Source organism: Erythrolamprus reginae, chromosome 11, assembly GCF_031021105.1.
Source record: "Erythrolamprus reginae isolate rEryReg1 chromosome 11, rEryReg1.hap1, whole genome shotgun sequence".
NCBI lineage: Eukaryota > Metazoa > Chordata > Lepidosauria > Squamata > Dipsadidae > Erythrolamprus > Erythrolamprus reginae.
In genome coordinates this window covers 18,919,716-18,941,975 of record NC_091960.1, presented here as the reverse complement: position 1 = coordinate 18,941,975, position 22,260 = coordinate 18,919,716, and the positions used below count along the sequence as shown (strand labels likewise).

At 45.8% G+C, this 22,260-nt stretch overlaps 1 protein-coding gene across 1 annotated transcript in view; it reads right to left on the bottom strand.

Moving 5' to 3' along the window:
* The window catches only part of OPRD1 (opioid receptor delta 1), a 71,332-nt gene extending 49,277 nt beyond the window's left edge, over window positions 1–22,055 (bottom strand). The window contains exon 1 of the mRNA XM_070764795.1: window positions 21,841–22,055. Within this exon, the coding sequence (XP_070620896.1) occupies window positions 21,841–22,055 (215 nt within the window). The remainder of the gene's footprint in view (window positions 1–21,840) is intronic.
* Between the last annotated feature and the right edge of the window lie 205 nt (window positions 22,056–22,260).

Sequence of the window (22,260 nt, the reverse complement as noted above, 5' to 3'; positions counted from 1 at the left end):
AAATAGCCTGTTGAAAGGTTTCTGTGAATTGTTCTGCTTGATGATTGGACAACCATATGTCTGAAATGGCCTAGAGTTTGGACTAGAAGGCCTCCAAGCTCCCTTCCAACTCTCTTATTCTGTTCTGTTCTAATCTAATTTTCTAATATTCTATTCTATTCCATTCCATTCCATTCTATTCTAATTTTCCAATATTCTATTCTATTCTATTCAATTCTAATCTTCTGATATTCTATTCTATTCACCACTGTACATTTTTATTTCTAAAACTCCTAAATTTATTTCTAAAACTCCTAAAACTAAAAAACTCCTAAGTCCGTGAGGAGAAGAGTGGCCTATAAATCTAATAAATAAATAAATAATAAATAAATAATTGCTGTTGTTTTTCTTCTTTTACATGTTGTTAGCTATCTAGAATTGCCATATAAGTCAATTAAAAATAAATAAATAATTGAATTCTGTTCTGTCTGGGTTCCCCCAGACCTCAACACCAACTGGAAAAAACAGCCAGACACGCTGGTAAAAGCAAAAGTACTTTATAGCTTGAAAAATAAACACAGAGAAAAACCTGTTCTTCCCAACAGGCAGGCTAGGAGACTTTACAGCAGAGTCCTGATGTCCAGACAATACAGCAAACTTCTTGCTGGCACACCCACCACTGTAGAGCATAAGACCCCCACCTTTCCCCCCCAACGTTTCAGTATTCAAAGTCACAAACCAGAATTCCAAGACGCCAAAGATCACAGCCAGGTCCCAGGACTCCCAAAGATAATACTCCACAAGCCAGGAAGGGTGGGTCTGCCTTTTAGCCTTTCCAGAGAGCACCACACCCAAACCCAGCTGTTGCCTCTTTAGTGCTGAAAGTACCTAGCCAATTGGTCCCTTCTTTGTGTTGCTCTTCTCTGTCGCAGATCGATTATTGCTTGTGCATTTTCCTCTAAGGAATCCAGGCTGCTTGCTGGGGAGAGCTCCCTCTCGGGGGCCTCTGGCTGTTCCCCCTCTTCCTCAGCCTGGGATTCCTCCTCCTCGTCTGCCTGCACCTCCTGTTCCTCATCCTCCCCCTCTGAGCAGGAAACCGACAGAAGATCAGCCGTTCCCTGAGGGGCCTCGGACGGAATCACAACAAATTCTGCTGTCAGTCTCCAGTCCATTACTGCTATATGGAGGAAATCAAGCAAACTCGCTTTCTAAGTTCTTTCTAAGTTTGTATTTTGGGGAAAAAAAGGGGGGTGTAGGCAGTGAAGGGCTACCAAAACTTTTACTACCACACTTTGGGCGTGGCTTATGCATTTTCTTTCAACATCTTTCAGTGCAAATTGGGTGCTCTGGGGTGGAGCGCCATTTTTGCTACCCCACTGCATTCACTGTGGTCTGGGCAGTAGCCCAACATTGGGCGCATGGTGGGAGAAACAAAATTCTGAAGATTCAAGGAACATTTACCAGCCTTTCATGCCAGCAACTCCCCCAATATCAATGAGCTTCAAGTAGCCGTATAACCCTTGGAAGCAATGAAAATTCAAATCCATAATAGTGGGAAAAAATGTGTTGAAAGGTCATATCCATCTGACTGTTCCATTACAGATTATTTTTCTATTATTTTTATTACGCATAAAACCTATCAGGAAAAACTTAATGAACTCAATCTGTATAGTCTAGAGGACAGAAGGGAAAGGGGGAACATGATCGAAAGATTTAAATATGTTAAGGGGTTAAATAAGGTTCAGGAGGGAAGTGTTTTTAATAGAAAAGTGAACACAAGAACAAGGGGGCACAATCTGAGGTTAGTTGGGGTAAAGAACTGAAGTAACGTGAGAAAATATTATTTTACTGAAAAGTAGTAGATGCTTGGAACAAACTTCCAACAGACGTGGTTGGTAAATCCACAGTAACAAAATTTAAACATGCCTGGGATAAACATATATCCATCCTAAAATAAAATAGAGGAAATAGCATAAGGGCAGACTAGATGGATCATGAGATCTTTTTCTGCCATCAATCTTCTATGTTTCTATGTGATTAACAAACAATATCAGGCAACTACATTACCTAACCCCAAATTCCATATAAAGAAAATGTATATATATAGAGAGAAAATACAGGAAAAATATACTACTACATTATAAAGGAACTGGAACTGCACATGTATTTATGTAAGGTACAAGTACTGTACTCCTCAATGTACGACCACCATTGAGCCCAAACCTATGTTGCTAAGCAAAACAGCTAAGTGAGTATTGCTTTGTTTTATGACCTTTCTTGCCACATGTGGTAAAATCTGAATCCACTTGCCACCGTTTATTGAATGAATGAAATCTGAATCCACTTGCCACCGTTTATTGATGACTGGTTAGATGGTTTGTTCCCTTTCCCAGTGTTTATTTGGGTTGGCTTGTTTTTAAAGTTTGCAATAGCCTTTCATTATTTTATGTGACTGCTTTATTATTGCTACTATCTGCTCTATGATTCTGATGAGCTGCCAAATATAAATAGAATTATACTGAGAAGCAGCAGCTGCTTTCTGAACCAAGCACAAGCCTCTAATCTGCTTACTAAAGCTGCTCCACTTAGAACAGGTCAAAGAAATCAGAGTCACGGGTAGAAGGCTAATTATTGTCAATCCACTGATTCTTTAGCGAACAAATTACCTGGAAGCAATCCGGCAAAGGTGCAAATTTGGAACTTTGATTCATTGGCCATCCTGAACTACGTATTTTGTGGTGCCGCAACCCCATTTCCATGCGGAATTATAGAAACTCCCAGTCATTGGCAGCTTGTCATACATTGCTGGATTTGGCCTTTTGATGTTTAATGAAATGGAATTTTCTGCCTAAGTGTTTTCCATCACTGATTACGAAGATGCTAATTTATTAACACAAACAAGAAAGTGAGAGAGTGAACATCAGCAAGAGGGGGAAAAAAATACAACGGAAGATTTAGATCCGTACATGATTGGCATACTTAATCTATGTCTATCATGAGACCTCTGCAAAATGTTGCTGTTGGTTTTGATTCTTTTTAATACAACAGGGGTGTAAGTCAATATGCAGGGAATTATCGTATGCGCTGGTTTGAATGAATACAGGCAGTCCTCCACTTACAACGGTTCATTCAGTGACCCTTGTACAATTGTACAATTGACCATTGTACAACCGTTGATATTATAATGGCACCAGAAAAAAAATGACTTAGGACTGTTTTTCACACTTACAACCATTGAAGCATCCCCATGATGCTTGGCCACTGTTTCATATGATGATTGCAGTGTCTTGGTGTCATGTTATCACCATTTCTGACAAGCATACCGTGTTTTTCCCAAAATAAGACCATGTCTTATATTTTTTGGAACCCTGAAATAAGCACTTGGGCTTATTGCAATGAACTCAAAAGCACGATTGGGAATGACTTATTTTGGGAGGAATGGGATAAAAGGTAAATGGATGGATGGATGGATAGAAGATAGATAGATAGATAGATGGATGGATATAGAGATGATAGAGAGAGATGATATATATAGAAAGAGATGGATGATAGATGATGGATGGATAGATAGATAGATAATAGAGAGAGATGGATAGGTGGATAGATGATGGATGGATGGATGGATGGATGGATAGGTAGGTAGGTAGGTAGGTACCCGGTTTTCCCCAAAATAAAACCCTGTGTTATATTTTTTTTAGCCCTGAAATAAGCACTTTGACTTATTGCCATGCACTCAAAAGCCAATTGGGCTTATTATCAGGGAATGTCTTATTTTGGGAGAAACAGGGTAGTAAGCCAAAGCCACTTAACATAGAAACATAGAAGACTGATGGCAGAAAAAGACCTCATGATCCATCTAGTCTGCCCTTATACTATTTTCTGTATTTTATCTTAGGATGGATATATATAGGTCTCCAGAACCGAACACAGTTATAACAAGTGAGGCCTTAGTTAACCATAATGTTTAATGCAGAACTCGTGCCAGGCAGGCAGGTACAGGCTTAGAGCAAGAATATCACATACAGTCTTATATAGCACAAACAGGCTGAGGCAGGAACCAATCCGTAAAGCGTAACTTTCCCGCTTACAATGTAACTGGGGATACGCGCCCTATCAGCACCCTGGATAGAGACGCCTATCGCACGGCTCTAACCGGCCGGCTGTTACTAAGCAAACACAGCACTCCTATCCCCTTGAATAATACATACATAATCCTTCAAATATGCAGGTTTGTAACGAATTCTCTCCGAGCGCCGAGGCTCGCCTGGATGATCTAACCTGGGCTCGGGGTTAGGTTCCCTTGTTTCAATTTCAGGAGCCGGAACGCTCTCTGCCCGCGGAAGTTCCACTTTGGCTTGCTCCTCGGGATTCCTTACTGGCAGACAATACTCCTTGCAAACGGTTTCAGGCTGATCGGGGTTATTATTTCCGTTCCGGTCACCCCCTCTGTCCAGACGGATCTGGTCCAGGTGTCTCTTCCAAATCCTGCCATCGGTTAAATCTATCTCGAAAGACCGAGGCCCCAGTTCTCGGCTTACCCTTCCTCTTTCCCAATTCCGCCCCCCCGGAGTACGAGCGCACGAACACGGCATCTCCTACCTTCACCTCTCTTGCTGGGGGTTCCGGCCACGGAACAGTCTGGGAATACCACGGGTGCAACCTATCTAATATAATCCGTAGCTTGCGACCCATTAGTAACTCTGCTGGGGTCTTACCTGTAGCCACACAGGGGGTGGCATGTTGTGCCAACAGCAAATCAGCCAGCCTTGCCTGCCAGGAACCTTGTGGCATCTTTTTGAGGGCATCCTTTACTGACCGAACTGACCGTTCTACCTGACCATTACTAGCCGGATGCCACGGCGATGTTAATGCATGTCTGATGCCAGCTGACGCCAAGAATGATTCAAACAGTAGCGCAGTAAACTGCGGGCCGTTGTCCGAGACCAGGAGGTCGGGGAACCCATGCGTGGCAAATAGTGTCACTAAGGCATCTATGATAGCCTGGGACTGAGTTGACTTCAGGTGCACGACCTCCACCCATTTGGAATGGGCATCCACGATAATTAGGAATGTCTGTCCCATGAAGGGACCGGCTAAATCTATATGTATGCGAGCCCATGGCCCAGCAGGCGGTTCCCACGCTAGCGGCTCGGCCCGGGGGGGTAATGGACGACTCTCCTGGCATGCAGCACACCCCACCACCTGTTGTTCCACTTCTTTGTCCATACCTGGCCATCAAACGTAATCTCGAGCCAGACTCTTCATGCGCACAATGCCAGGGTGGTCTCTGTGCAGAAGTGCCAACACCTGGCTGCGCAGCCTTCCAGGAATAACTACCCTGCTCCCCCTAAGCAGGATCCCTTTCTCTACGGAGAGTTCTGTCCTACATCTGAAAAACGGGACAAAAGCTTCTGCAGGGGTAGTACCCATTGCCTTACCTGGGACAACATGGAATCCCGCCCTGTCTCCCAAGCCACTTTGGGCGCAGACAAGGTAATGGCTCCTTCAGAGAGAGAGAAAACAGAGCATGCCGGAGCGGGGTCAATAAAACATCGGTCAAAGGACATCTACTGAGGGCATCTGCATGCGCTATGTGGCGCCCAGGTTTGTAAGACAGGGTATAACAATAGTTAGCTAAAAAGACAATCGAGCGTGACATTCTGGGGAACAAGACTGTCGGACTTTGTCGGGTGCCAGACAATAGCCCCAATAAAGGCTGGTGATCGGTTACCAGTTCAAAATGCCGGCCATATAGGTAATCGTGGAATCGTCGGACCCCTGCTATTAGTGCCAGTGCTTCCTTGTCTATGTGCCCATAGTTCCTTTCTGCCTTGGCCAGGGTGCGGGAAAAAAACGCCAAGGGGGCTTCTGCTCCGTTGGGCAGTCTGTGGCTCAAGACTGCGCCTACCCCATACTGTGAAGCGTCACAGGTGAGCACTAAGGGCAACCCAGGTGAGTATTGGGCCAGAACATTGTTAGAGGTGAGTATTGCCTTAACCCCTTTGAATGCGACCTCCTCCCTTTCACCCCAATGCCAATTTGAATGCTTATCCAATAACCGGTGCAATGGTTCGGCCACCGACGCCTTATGCGGAATAAAAACCGCATAGAAGTTCAGAAGACCTAAAAAGGCCTGAAGTTCAGCCTTGGATGTTGGCCTAGGGGCGTCCCTGATCGCCCGTGTCTTCTCAGGGATAGGATGGATTCCCTCCCCATCCACAGTGAACCCCAGGAATTCCACCTTTGGGACCCCAAATACACATTTCTTGGCCTTCAGCTTAAGCCCCGCGTCCCTGAATTTGGATAATACCTTCCTTACTCTTGCCATCAATTCATCTATGGAACTCCCTGACACCAGAACGTTGTCAAAATATGGGACCGTTCCTTCAAGCCCATATAATAATCTTTCCATCAACCCCTGGAAAATCCCTGGGGCAATGGAGACCCCAAACTGCAAGCGATGACATTTGAAGACCCCCCGGTGGGTGATGATTGACTGGGCCTCCGCGGTCAGGGGGTCGACGGGGAGCTGCTGATAAGCTTGAGAGAGATCAAGCTTTGCGAATACTTGACCCTTACCCAGGGTATGCAGTAACTGCTGCACAACTGGCAGCGGGTATGAATGGTGGGCCAACGCTTTGTTTACGGAACACTTATAGTCCCCACACAACCTGATACCCCCATCCCCGTTGAAGGCAATTACCACAGGCCTGGTCTACCGGTTCCAAAACCCCTTGGGCAATCAATCTGTCCAGCTCAGCGTTCACCTTCGGGCGGAGGGGAATGGGAACCCGGCGGGCTTTTAAACGAACCGCCAGAACTTGGGGATTTAAACTAAACGAAATAGGAGTCCCCGTGTAACATCCCAAGTTGCCATCAAATACTGAAGGGAATTCCCATGCCAAAGTCTCAAATCCACCAGTCTCCTTAACAGCATTTACCCCCGTAACAGAGAGTCCTAATGACTTGAACCAGTCCAATCCTAAATGGTTAGAGAACGGTCCATTTACCACAATCAGTGGCAATCTGCCTGCAAAAGTCTTGAAGCGGACCGCAAAACGACCCTCTCCCAGAACCGGAATCAGTGCTCCTTGGTAGTCCTTCAAATGTAAAGTACATGGCTGCAGGCGACTTTTGCTCATTGGGGAAACAACGTTTTAGTGTGGCCCAAGAGACTAATGAATGGGCAGAGCCAGTGTCCACTTGCATAGGGCACCGCGAACTGCCCAGTTGAACCTCAACCGAAATTTTCTCCGTGGAGTCAGATGTCTCCCTGACATACGTGGTAGCCAAACGTGGCTGGCTGTAGACAGCGTTGCAATCCTCGCGTCGACTTGAGGAAAATTTCCGTTGCCATCGGGGAGTGAAACCTTGGGGCTCTCGCTGCTCCCTGGTCGTGGCTGGAGAAGATCTGTGAGAACGGCAGACCCTGGCAATGTGGCCCTTGGCACCGCAGTGCCAACATGCCGAGTCTCGGAAAGGGCAGCTGGACCTGAAATGATTACCCCCGCACCCCCGACAAGGTGACAGTGGTGGACGGGGGCGTGCAGGAGGCAGGTCTCGGCTCCGACTTGCCGCCAGCTTGCAAACATCTTCCTCCTCTGCCCCAAGACTGCCTTCCTCTTCTGGGGAAACCTTGGCCTTATCCGCTGTTCCCGATCCCTTTTGAGTGACATTTACGGCGCTGTCCATGGCAGCCAGCGATTGCATTGACAGCTCGAAAGCACGAGCCTCTGCTAGCGCCGCCTGAAATGTCAAATCGCGGATGGCCAGGAGGCGCCGCTTAAGGCGACCATCCCTCACCCCGAAAACTAGCCTGTCAAGCAGATAATCATTAAGATCAACAAACTCACAGTACAAAGCCGCTCGGCGAAGAGCGGCCACATAGTCATTTATTGACTCTCCCTCGGCTTGGTTCCGCTGATAAAATTTGTAATGCCGCGCACACCGTGAGGGCGCTGGGGCATAATGGTCCTGTAAAGTCTTTAAGAAATCTTCCCAAGAAACATCGTGGATGGAGATCGGGGCAAATAATGCTCGGGCCGTCTCGAACATCTCGGGGCCACAGAAACCGAGAAAATATGACCTTTTCCTATCCCCAGAAATCTCCATGTAGCCATTGGAGATCAGGAAGCAATCAAAACGGGTGACATATGAGTCCCACGTCTTCCCTTGTGGGTCAAAGGGGGCAAAAGTAAGTTGCACAGACATCTTCACTTACTGTCAGTGTCCGAGTATAAAAATCCCTCAAGGAATGGCTCGAATCCTCGTCGCCAGTATAACAAGTGAGGCCTTAGTTAACCATAATGTTTAATGCAGAACTCGTGCCAGGCAGGCAGGTACAGGCTTAGAGCAAGAATATCACATACAGTCTTATATAGCACAAACAGGCTGAGGCAGGAACCAATCCGTAAAACGTAACTTTCCCGCTTACAATGTAACTGGGGATACGTGCCCTTACAGCACCCTGGATAGAGACACCTATCGCACGGCTCTAACCGGCCGGCTGTTACTAAGCAAACACAGCAACAGTATTCCAAATGTGGTCTAACCAGCACTCTATATAGCGGGATCATAATCTCCCTCTTCCTGCTTGTTATACCTCTAGCTATGCAGCCAAGCATCCTACTTGCTTTCCCTACCGCCTGACCACACTGTTCACCCATTTTGAGACTGTCAGAAATCACTACCCCTAAATCCTTCTCTTCTGAAGTTTTTGCTAACGCAGAACTGCCAATACAATACTCAGATTGAGGATTCCTTTTCCCCAAGTGCATTATTTTACATTTGGAAACATTAAACTGCAGTTTCCATTGCTTTGACCATATATCTAGTAAAGCTAAACCATTTACCATATTACAGACACCTCCAGGAATATCAACCCTATTACACACTTTAGAGTCATCGGCAAATAGGCAAACCTTCCCTACCAAACCTTCCCCTATGTCACTCACAAACATATTAAAAAGAATAGGACCCAGAACAGACCCTTGTGGCACACTGCTTGTAACCTGTCTCTGCTCAGAATACTCGCCATTAACAATAACTCTCTGATGTCTACGCTTCAGCCAGCTGCAAATCCACTGAACTATCCAGGGATTAAATCCAATCTTCACTAATTCATCTATCAGCTCTTTATGTGGAACCACATCAAAGGCTTTGCTGAAATCCAGATAGGCAATATCCACGGCACCACCTTAATCCAACACCTTTGTGACATAGTCAAAGAAATCAGTGAGATTAGTCTGACATGATTTGCCTTCAGTAAAGCCATGCTGATTTGGGTCCAATAAGTTATTGTTTTTTAGGTGCTGATTTATCCTCTTTTTGAGTAGAGTCTCCATCATTTTAACTATAACTGATATCAAGCTAACTGGCCTGTAGTTACCAGCTTCTTCTCTACTTCCCTTCTTGTGGATAGGCACAACACTGGCCAGTCTCCAATCCTCAGGAACGTCTCCTGTTAACAGGGATTGGTTAAACAAATCAGTCAGGAGGGTAACAATGACAGACCTGAGTTCTTTAAGAACTCTGGGGTGGATGCCATCTGGACCCATTGCCTTATTTATCTTTAATTGTTCAAATTCTTCTAAGACATCAGCTTCTAATATCACTGGAGCTGAATCCGTTGTGACAACTGAGTCACAAATTTAACAATTGCAGTGATTCACTTAACAATGGTGACAAGGTAGGTCTAAAATGGGGTAAAATTTACTTAACAAATTATTCACTCAGGAACAGAAATATTGAGCTCAATTGCGATTGTAAATCAAAGATTATCTATATGCAGAAAGATACAACACTTTAATGAGAATCCACAATGGCTGAGCATGAAAAAACACCAGTTGGCCACAGCATAATAGGTTCTAAAATTATGAATGATATGAAGCCAGCAAAGGTGGGGAACTATTAAAATATGATATCTCAATCGTTCTAACCTGCTGAAAGTCACATTCCAAAAGCTTACCTTTTGAATTCATTATCGTAGGCTATGGTTACATTTTAAAAATGAATAGGTGGAGAAGGGGTGGGGTTAAATGGCCGTGGCAGTACGGAGGTCCCCCTTTCCCTTGGGGCCCCCCCCAAATCCCCACCATCCGGAGGTTCTGGTTCTTTTGAACCAGACCTGATCCGCCCTGAAGGGGAGGGGATGCAGGGGACACTACTGGGGGTCTGGTTTGGGGTTGGCATACCCCACCAGACATACCAGCAGTGGTGTGAAGCCAGCCAGGCTGCCATGCCTGAGTTAGCACCAGCCATGGAAACAATGCAACACAGGGATTGGAGCCTGGGAAGAGGACCTTTTAAGCGATGGCGAGGTAAAGGAAAAATTAAGTGGTATGCTAGTGAGTAATTTCGGCCAAAAAAGGATTGGAAATGGTTTTTAAATTTTTTTTTCTCTTGGATGTAACTGCCGGAAATGGGAGAGGAAGCAGCTATTTTGTGGTGTGGTGAATAGCAAATGCTTCAGTTTTTGCATATTGCCCAAGATTGGACCAATTAAAAGAAAGCAGATGTAAATATCCTGAGTTTGGACTATTTAAGCATTATATCTTTTTTCTTTTTTCCTCTTTAATAAGTGGGTTTGCAGAGATTCAAATATGGAATTAAATATGGAACTAAAATGCTAGAAGCACAGAGAGATGAGAGCTTGCCATCTACTGGTTGGAGGAAACATTACAAGGAGAATTTCGTTTCATATGCTCAGGAGATGCTGGCCTTAGTCATGGGTTTTATCGGTCTTGGTCATGAGATTGGAATGTGTTTATTATGTGTTTACCTTTGACAATGGAGGAAGATAACATTTTCTGTTTGCAACAAGAACTTTTGTGAGAAGTATTTGAACTGGTTGATAGAGATATGGCCACAGAATTGGCAAAAAATATTAGAACAAATTAAACATGAGAAGAAGAATTTGAGGACAATCATACAATGGATATTATTACCAGAAAGAGTTTTGTAATTTGGAATAAATTTGCAAATGAGAAAATATGGATGGCAGCAGAATTTTTGAAGAGGAAGAAGATTGAGATTATTATAAAATTATAAGTTATAAATTAAAAGAATTATTTTTTGTAAAATGATGAGTGGGATATATGGGAATTAAATGATGAATTTTAAAGTTATTTGGAATTTAATATAGGGAAATTATATTGAGAAGAGATTGAACATAGATTGGGGATATGAATGAAATTTAAAAGGGGAATTAATGAGTAAGATATAAGAGTATTAATTGAGCTTTGTATCTAAGATATGTTATGATATATTTTGGGGGTAAATAATGAAAAATGAAATGATAGAACAATAGAATAATAATAGAACAATGAAAATAGAACAATTATTTTGGATATTAATATTTTTATTATTTCTGATATCAATGGGAGAGAGGTGAAGGGAAAAGGTATGAAGGTTTAATTATAAGATAAGCAAAGTTTGGGAGAATTTTATATGTGAATGAATTATGTTTTACTGAAATATAGAATTAAGAAGATAGAAAATAATGATGACTATATTAGATGATTTTCAATTTTAAGGAAAGTTATTAATGATAGTGGGATATATTGATTATTGAAGTTATTGAACTATAGAATTTAAGTAAAATGGATGGATTATAATTTATAATCTATAAAAAATTTTGAGTTTATAGAAAGTTATAAATTAGATTGATAAAAATAAGGAGGACAAGCTGTCTCTACTGGGGTTACAGTGATTTATATTATAATAGGGTATGAGATTTTTATTTGGTTTATTGTCCCGTAAAAATGAGTAGGTTTTACTGATGATTCCAATAGGTTTTCAGATAATTTTATAGAATAGGGCACAATGATTCCACTGGGTTTACAGTGATAAAATTAGTGTACAGTATGAGGATCTTATTGGGTTCACAGTATTTTGTTTTATTTTGCTTTGTTTTTAGAATAGGGCATGATTATTCCACTGGGTTTACAATGATATAAATTAGAGTAGGGCAAGAAGATTCCACTGGGTTTACAGTGACATAATAGAAGTAGGGCAAAATGATTCCACTGGGTTTACAGTGATTTTTTAGAATACGGCATGATGATTTTACTGGGTTTACAGTGACATATTGGAGTAGGGCATGAGGATTCCACTGGGCTTACAGTGATAAATGGGGTGTGATGATTTAATTGATTTCAGAGTAAAAGGGATACATGGAAGAAGGGGGGAAAGGGGCTTTTGCTTATCATTCTTTTTACTCCTTTTTATTTCCTGAGGGGGCCGGTGCGGCAGCGCCTTCACCTCCTTCCGCGCCCCGCCCTCGCTCGGCAATCGGCTCGGCGGCATTGCTGGTGTTCCAGGCGGGCCACCCAGCATGAGTACCGGTTTCGTGCCTCTCAGGCCGGGCAGATAAGAGATGCGCCGCTCCGCCCGGGATGGGGCTCCTCTGGAGCCCCCGTGCATCCCTCCTCTCAGGCCGGGCAGATAAGAGGTGCGGCGCTCCCACGGGGAAAGGAGAAGGTGGCGGCTCAAGCCCTTCCCCGTGCGCCCCTCCGGAGGAGCCCCTCTGGCGGTTGTCCGGGCGGGTGAAGGTGGCTGGGGATGGGACGCTGACAGGGACAGGCGGTGAGTGCCGTGGTGCTTGGCGAATGGAGAGGCGGTCGCCTCGTCTGCCGCCCCGCTCTGCTTCCCTCCCTCCCTCCGCAGCCTTTGTGTTTTTGTCTGGGGGGGGAGCAGGATGACCTTCCTGACTGCATGGCATCCTGCATGCAGGATGACATGCATGGCAAAGGGGCGGGGAGGATCGGGAGGCTCAAGTCTCCTTCGGTGGTGGCGGCCGGTTTCTTATTTTTGGGCTTGCACGCATTAATTGCTTTTCCATTGATTCCTATGGGAAACAATGTTTCGTCATACGAGCTGTTTGACTTACGAGCCTCCTTCCCGCACCAATTAAATTCGTAAGTCGAGGTACTACTGTATTGCATATGTGATTGGTGTGGAGAAAATTTTTTTTCCTGAAAAAAAAGGTAAAGCAGGGGTGTCAAGGGTTCATCAGAGTTGGGTTTGATCTTGGGGGGATGGGATGGGCATAGATAGGGTGGGCATGGTCGACTCGACATCATTCCTGTCAGGGATGCCTGAGGTGGCCCGAGTGCTCTGTCAGTGAAAACAGGTTCCCAAGCTCCATTTTCGGCTGCTGCGGTCTCTTGCAACCCTCTGCAAGTGAAAATGGAGCTCTGGAGGACCACTGTCAGTGTAGGTGGGGATGGACTTGGTAGTTTGGTAGTTTATTTATGTATTATTTATTTTATTAATTATTTGGATTTCTAGGCCACCCTTCTCCGTAGACTCAGTTTATCTGAGTTGGTAACTCCTTGATTGGAATTTTTTTAACTTCTTGTATTCCAATCTAACAACCATGAAACAATAGTTTCATAATCCTGCTGTCCCATTGTCCAGATTTACCTATATCTGCTTTGCTTTTGTTTATGTTTATACCATACCTGTTATCTTATACACATTTTGTCAAATAAGTAAATAAGTAAGTAAGTGAATAAGTAAATAAGATAGCCTAATCAAGGAACCACTAGTTGAGTAATGAAACATCTGCAAGAAAACGATCAAATTCTGAGAAGACCCGTTGTACCTACCTGAACGGTCTTCTCGATGCACTGGAAGGAGAGTCCAACATGGGTAATAAACCAATCCTATTGGTAGAGACTGAGTTATAATTAGCATAAAATTAGCTACCGCCCCCTTACTGCTCCCATGAGCCCCAGTTTTAAAAACGAGGAAAAGGTGTAAGAGGATAACCAAATTTTATTAATACAATTAACTGTAACTTCCCATCTCCGACGTCTCTGAACTTCAACTAGTCGGGTGGGTTTGGACTCTCCTTCCAGTGCATCGAGAAGACCGTTCAGGTAGGTACAACGGGTCTTCTCCACTGCATCTGGAAGGAGAGTCCAACATGGGATATACCAAAGATTTACTGCCCATGGGAGGGAGAAGGTCTGGACTGGGACGTTGGAGATGCACACACTTTCTGTAGCACCCGTCTACCAAACGCTGCCTCAGCAGACGCAAATGAGTCCAACTTGTAATGCTTAATAAATGTCGTAGGTGCCGCCCAGGTAGCAGCTCTGCAAATGTCCTCTATAGAGGCCTGTGTCGTCCAGGCCGCCGATGTGGCTGCACTTCTGGTTGAATGAGCTGTTAAGCCCTGCGGAGGATCGTGACCTCCCGCTCTGTAGGCTTCCATGATGCATTCCTTTAGCCAACGGCTTATCGATTTGGAAGATAGTCCAAGTCCCATCCTGTGTTGTGCAAAGGAAACAAACAAAGTTTCTGACTTCCTGAATTCTGCAGTTCTCCTGATATAAATCTTTATAGCTCGCCGTACATCGACCTTATGCCATCTTAATTCGGATGGATGGTCTCCATGTGCGCAGAAGTCCGGTAATATAAGTTCCTGTTTCCTGTGAAATAGAGTATTCACCTTGGGAACAAACGACGGATCCAAACGGAGCACCACTCTGTCCGGGTAAAATATACATAAGTCCGGTCTCACTGAGAGTGCTGAAATCTCTGACACCCTGCGTGCCGATGTGACCGCTACTAAGAAGGCTGTCTTCAAGGAAAGGAGCCTAAGTGGAATTGATCTCAAAGGCTCAAAAGGTGGTTTTGTCAAGGCCTTGAGTACGAGTGATAGGTCCCAAGAGGGAAATCTGCGTACCGGTGGTGTATGTGAGTTTGAGGCTCCCCGTATAAAGTCTCTTACCCATGCATGGTGAGCTAGCGAACGAGCCTCTGGTATCTGAATCATGGTAGACAGTGCTGCCACCTGTCTCCTCAACGTGTTAGGGGCTAGACCCCGGTCTATTCCTGCTTGCAGGAATTCCAGCACCGTAATTACCGATGCTCCCGTGGGATTCTTGCCCTCCTTGTCACAAAAGGTGCAGAAGGCCGCCCAAGTGGCCTGGTATATCCTGGAGGTCGAGGGACGTCGAGCAGCCTGAATGGTATCGATGACCTTCTCCGGCAGGTCTTGATGTCTCAATCTGTGCCTTTCAAGTGCCAGACGGTTAGTTGTAGCCACTGAGGATCCGGGTGTAACAGGTTCCCCTGGCTGAGACTGATGATGTTGTCTGGCATCCTCCACGGCGGTTCTAATGACAGAGCCATCAGGTCGGCAAACCACGGCCGACGTGGCCAGTGTGGCGCCACCATCAGGACCTCTGCCCTTTCCTGGAGAATCTTTTCTATGACCCTTGGTATCAGGTTCACTGGGGGAAATGCGTATAGTAGTCCTGTCGGCCAAGCTGACCGTAGGGCATTGACCCCTTCTGATCTCGGTTCCGGGAAACGTGAATAGAACCTTGGGGTCTGCGCATTTCGGTGAGTGGCGAACAGGTCCACAGATGGAGTCCCAAACCTTTGCGATATCTGTTGAAAAAGGGCCGGATCCAGCCTCCACTCTGATGGGTCTAGTGTAGCCCTGCTGAGCCAGTCCGCCTGGGTGTTGATGGTCCCGGCTATGTGCTCTGCGGACAAGGACGCTAGGTGAAGTTCGGCCCAATTGAAAAGTTTCGCCGTCTCGTCCATGAGGCGGCGCGACCTGGTACCCCCTTGATGGTTCAAGTGGGCTCTGGTCGCCACATTGTCCGTAAGCACTAGTATGTGTTTGTCCTGGACAATAGTTTGGAAGGCTTGGAGCGCCAGGAAGACCGCTCTGAGTTCGAGGAAGTTGATGTTTATAGGTGTCAATTCCTCTACCGACCACTTGCCTTGCGCCATGTGGGGGCCGATGTGAGCTCCCCAACCGTAAAGGCTGGCATCTGTAGTGAGGATCATCTTGTCTTGTGTTTGAAAGGAGGAACCTCTGAGTAATGCGGTTGATGTCCACCATCTCAGGGAAACCCTGACTTGTTGTGGGATACGTGTCTGCCGGTGTGAGTGACTCACCTTGGCCCTTTGCGCCGGTAGTAGAAACCACTGTAGGTCTCGGATATGGTGTCTGGCCCAAGGTACAATCCCTATAGTCGAGACTAGGGTTCCCAACACCTTTGACAACAGTGACATGGGAACCCGTCTGCTTTGGTTGAGTTCGGCCATCAACCGTCGTATATTTGCGATTCTTTCTGGGGAGAGTGAGACTGAGCTCGCCAAGGTGTCTATGACCGCTCCCAGATGTAAAAGGTTGGTATTGGGGACCAATTGGCTCTTTTCCAGATTGATGGTAAAGCCATGATCCTCCAAGGTTCGTATGGTCAGGTTCAGGTCCTTGGTTGCCTGCGCTGGCGACCTGGACAGTATGATGATATCGTCCAGGTACGCCATCAGTCTGATGGATTGAGATCGCAGGTGTGCCGTCAGGGCGTCCAGGAGCTTGGTAAAAGTCCGTGGGGCTGACGAAAGGCCAAATGGCATGGCTTTGTATTGGAAGTGCATCCCTTCTGAACAAAACCGTAGGTACTTCCGGTGTGCTGTGTGTATGGGGACGTGAAGGTACGCTTCCTTTAAGTCGATAGACGTTAGCAGGTCGTGTGATCTGATGGAGGTCAAAATAGTTTGCAGCGAATGCATGCGAAATCGCCGGTACTTTATGAAGAGGTTGAGTTGTTTTAGGTTGAGAATCAACCTGCAGCCTCCCGAGGCTTTGGGGACAATGAAGATTCTTGAGTAAAATCCTTTCCCCTGCTCGTGTTGTGGAACCGGTTCTATTGCTTGAATCTCCAGCAAATGAGCGATCTCGTTTTGTAGCCGCTGCTTGTCTTGCGGTTTCCTGATTTGTGGGCAGTGTATAAACCGGCTGGGGGGTAAGCCCACAAATTCCAGGCATAGTCCCCCTGCCACCGTGGCCCTGACCCATTGGTCTGTGGTGGTGGCGTACCAAGAGGCGTGGAAGTGCTGGAGCTTCCCGCCGAGAGGAAACTGGGTGGCAGAGTCACTTTGAGCGGCGGAAGCCCCTCTGGTTATTCCCTCGAAAGGGCCGTCTCGAACCCTGGTAGCCTCTGGATCGATCTTGGAATGACCCCCGGTCGCTTCTGAAGGTTTGGTTGGAGTACTGACCCTGTGTGTACGGTCTCTGACTCTGGCCTGCTCCTGCAGTGTTGTCCCAGCGGGGCGTTTGGCGCCTTGAATATGGCGCTGACCTCCGGTCTTGCCGCCTGCCTGCTCTGGGTAGGACCTTCCTCTTGTCCTTGTCCTCAATGAGGACCTTGTCCAGAATATCTCCAAAGAGCATAGATCCCTGAAATGGGGCTGATGCCAGTCTCCATTTGGACTTCAGATCGGCAGGCCAATGACGGAGCCACAGGAGACGACGGGCCGCAAGTGAGGTGGCCATGCCCCTGCTGGAAAACTTTGCAGCGTGCAACGTGGCATCTGCGGAGAATTCCGCCGCCGCTCGCAGTTTAGCTAGATCCTGGCGTAGTCTGCCGTCCTCTGGTCCCATGCGAGATTGCATCTCTTGTATCCACCGGAGGGAAGCTCTGTTGATAAACGAAGCGGCCGCTGCTGCCCTGAATCCCCATCCCGCCATCTGGTGTCCCTTTTTCAGGAGTATCTCTGCCTTCCGGTCCTCCGGTTTTAGGCTCTCTCCTGTTTCGGAGGGCACCAGGGCGCTGGAGACCAAAGTCACTACCGGTTGGTCGATGGGCGGGAACTCCAGGAGTTTCTCCACTTCCTCGTCGAACGTGTAAAATCGACGTTCCAGATTGGATGGGCCTTGAGCCGCCGCTGGGTATTGCCAAGGGCGCTTGGCTCCTTGCAGAAAAATATTTGATGCCGGGAAATGCTCAGACTCAGGCTGGGATTCCTGTAGCAAGGCATCCGGGGTCTTTTCTGGATCCTCCGGTGTCTTGGTTGTACCTGGTAGGTTCATTACCTGTTTAGCCTTAAACAACAGAGTCCTGAACAAGGCTGGCTTAAACAGGCCTACCGGTTGGGGTTGCTCGGGAGTTGTTTCATCCTCAGAGAGCTCATACTCCCTATCACTGTCCTCTCCCATAAGTGGTTCCTCAGATAAGGACCCCAAGCCTGAGGGGGGCGGTGCTGACCAGACCTGTCCTGGTTGAGATGGTTGCTGAGCATATCTGTTGGCCCCGGCTGTTATGCCCTGGGAATAGACGTTTGCAATAAGGTCCTGCAAGTCTGGTGGCATGTCCTGCCAGGTGCTTGCCTGTGCCCTCAGTCCCGCCGCTGTGGGGGTGAATGTGGCTGTTGGGCCCATGGAACTCCTTCCAGTCTGGCTAGCTGACCCTGGTCTGTTCCATGAGGGGCCTGGGGAAGACATGGTGTGAGGCAATATAGCTGAGTGCCTATCTGGTGACCAGTCCCCTTCAGGTAGGCCAAAGCTGAGCGTGGTGGCTTGCTCTGGTGTTGCCTGCCTCTGGCCCAGTGGTACTGTAGATGGGGAGGCCTGTAAGGCTGCCTCCAGCTTCTTTTCCAGGGCCTTAATGCGTTTTTCGGCCTCCCTTATGGATGAGGCCGAAGCAGAGGCCTGTGAAGTTTTAGACTTCTCTTTAGCCTTCCCCTTGGGCTTTTCTTTAGCCATAGTAGGGGAGGTAGCCCTCTCGGTTCCCACTTGTTCTTCCATGTACTCACAGTAGTAGTAACTGAAGAATCCTTTGGGCCTGCAAGCTCGTGGCACAATAATTTTGCTGGCTCAGAGTCAAGAAGAAAAATGGCCACCGTCTTTCTGGCCAATTGCTCATGCGCACTGGGCATATAGCCTCTTCGCGCCCACCAGCTGTCGGAGGACTTCCGGTTACCGCTCTTTGGGTTGCGCAAGTAGCAACCAAGATGGCGGCCCCCATGCCTTTTGCGGCTTTTTCTCCCTTCCGGGGGGGGCGTGGGGGGGAGCGCTGCGGCTTCCAGCCCCCAATGTGGCCATAGCAGCCGTCCGCTGCTTCTCCGGTGATCTCGGCACCGATCCCGGCCATCCGAGCGCGCTCTGCTCGCCCTGCGGCTTCCTAGCCGGCGGCGGCGGCGGCTTGTTCGGCGGCCGCCGAACAGCTGAGAGGCGCAGCTCCGCTCTCTGCTGGGAGCCTCGCTACAGCGCCTTCGGGCTACCCAGTGGAGGGGGCGGACCCCTCCACCTTCAGCCGACAGCCCTGGTCTGACCACGGAGGTCAGGGACCCCAGGCTGGGTGCTCCTCTACGGGGTGTTCCCACGGAGGGAATACAAAACCCCTAAGGAGGATCGTTGGGGGTGCTGCCCACGGAGGGCAGAGACCCCTTCTCCTGTTCATCTGTCTTCTGTGTTCCTTCTTCCTGAAAGACAAAGCACAAGATTAAACAGGTCAATTTCTATCAATTTATTACAATTTCAATGTTACATATATGTAAAAAATTAATAAAACAATAAAACTCCTCAGGAGTAAAACTCAGTATGTCTCTACTCTTAGACTGAGTTTTTAAAACTGGGGCTCATGGGAGCAGTAAGGGGGCGGTAGCTAATTTTATGCTAATTATAACTCAGTCTCTACCAATAGGATTGGTTTATTACCCATGTTGGACTCTCCTTCCAGATGCAGTGGAGAACACAAAGGACTACATAATTCAACCCCGAGCTACAATCTTTTTTTCCTGCATCTCTTTAAAGTTATCTAATTGTCATCTAGATTTCTGCAGAAATCTTCCATCTTCTGAAATAGCAAAACCCTATCAGGAGATGCTAGTATTTGGTCTTAGGGGATGCAGGTTGCAAATCTCAAAGTCAATTATACCAAACCTGCTAGAAATTACTTATCAATAGCTGAGTTCTGCTTTTGCCCTTCATGACCAATTCACACAAAGCGTTTCTTCAGAATATTTGATATTGTACCTCCCATTTGCATAAGTCTAGGACAAAACTGGAAATTGTATAAAAGCTCAAAAACAGCAAAGGAATTTTCTGGCAAGGGCTTGCAAATGCTAACAGATGGGATATTTTTGTTCAGTCAATCTAAATGTTCTTTGTGATTGCTCCAAGTTATTACACTTAAGTAAACTACTTTCCTATTCTATTGTATCACTTCAGTCAGCCATTGGGAAGCGAAATGAGAAAATTCCAGGCACAGGTTGGGAGAATATTAGTAGACACAAATTACAATCTTGCAGTATTTTTCTCCAGAAGCAGATTTTTGGTATCCTAAGCTCAAAGTAAAATTTACTTGGCATGCCAAGTTCCAAGTCTTCTGAGTTCAGGGCCACTGCATATTAGTGACGACTTTGCCATTGCTTTGTCTTTGCCAAGTACAGAGAAAAGGCAAGAATCAGTTGATAGGTTTTTTAATTGCTTGCATGAAAGCAAACCATTTCTCTGTTTTGCATGACTCAGAAACAACAAAGGAAGGGGGGGGGAAACCATGTTGGCACCCTTTCCTCAAATTAATGTGTGAATGCTGACTCACACAGCCTCCAAAGTGAGCAGCCGGGTTCACAAAATGGGGCCTGTTTGTTTGCATAATATGCCATTTGAAACAAAATGATGCTATGAGAGGCCAGTACTTTGCTTGGCTAGACCGAACCAGAAGTTACAGCATTTGAGTAAAAAAAAAATTAAAAGGATGCAGAAGGAGGGAAGTGGAAATGTAATTCTGAAGCAACTTTCCTGTCACAATTCTAGGAACAAAAATAAAGGGGCTGTAACTATGCAAAGAATTTCCAGACTTAAACACAACATTTCTAGACAGAAAAGAGACTCTATGGTAGTCTCATAGTTTGTAATTGTCAAGATTAAAAATATTTCTCTATTGGGACCAATGGCTGGAATGCAAGTTCATTAGACCTAAACTAAAGTGATTGCAGAAATATTTAACAATCCCATCAGGGATCTGAATTTATTGGATAAGATTCCATGTCACAGTTAATAGCACTATTACCTCCACCAGAGATATATAAAGTATCTTGGAAATTTCTCCGTACAATAAAAAATGAACTCTCATAAGTCAAGTTATAAAATATTCTTCCCTCTACCTCCCAGCCATATAACTTTCAGGTATGAGGGACTATAGTTTCCATAATTTTGAGGCAGCCTAAAATTCTTGAACTTGTAGTCCAACATATTTGAAGGAAGTTATGCAACAAATCACATATTGTTTGAAACACATTGATGTTTATGTTCGCGAGCTCTGTTTGTTTGACATGTTGAATTTGTCTTGCATTTCTAGAAAAATTGGTACCTCCCATACAGGAACATACGTGTCACTCTTGATAGATGATTTGAAAGAAAACAATGTTTTTCATTTTCACAAACTGAGAATGAATGTATCTTAGAGTTTATTCTGCCAGATCAAGATACTCCTATTTAAAAAGTCATTGCATTTTTGTAGCTGCTGTTTGTGTCTCCCTCTTCATTCATATATAGCCATATCTAAAATTCATAGTGGGCAGAATTTTTAGCACTATAAAATCTACATTGTGCCAGAGATATATCAGCCATGGCAATTTTCTAAAACCATAGGGTGCACCTTCATTTTGCAGTTAAAATGCATGCAGTAAAGCACATCATTTCTTGAGTCACAAAATCCGCATTTTAAATTTCCCATTTCTATCCTAACTTCCACATGGTAGTGCATTGCTGAACACACAGATACAGCTCTAAATTTCCTTCACCAACTTCAAATGGTCACTCTAGTCAATGCAGAACCAGCATTCTTTTTAATCGTGGTGATTAATTCAGTTGGCATGCAAGTGACCTTTCCTTCACTCTTTCACACAGATTACATTACATTACAAGTTTATGTCACAAGTTCAGGCTTCACATAGTTCTCCCAATCTCCCTACACATCTACTTCATGCCTTTTTTCTTTCCGATGACCCTTGTGGCATCAAGCCAAGCCACATAGGCTTAAAACTTCCTCTCATATAGTCAAATAATAAGCTGGGCTTGATATTTTGGAACCTTTTTCTTACCTGACAATGCCGTACATTACCAGGATATTTCCCAAAAGTCCCACCACGCATACGACAGAATACAGGGCAGTGATAGCAATAGCTATGATGATTGAAGAAGTATTTTTCATTGACAATTGATTTGTGGCATTAGAAGTTGCGAGAGAACTTGAGCTCAAGTCTTGTAAGGTGCTGTTGTAAAATATTTCAGCACCGGAGATGGTGGACAGCTCCATGATACCAGGTTGCTCCAGAGTCCAGTTGGTGGCAGAATGAAGGCTTGCAGTCCAGACTTCGTGGGAGCTGTCCTGTTTTGCTGGTGCTGAAAAGAACCAGTTCTAATCCTCTTGGATAGGCTCACTCTTTCCCTTGCAAAGCACATTCAAATAAACCCAAAACTTCAAATTAGAGAGAAAGGGGGTATTGAGCAGCTAAGACAGA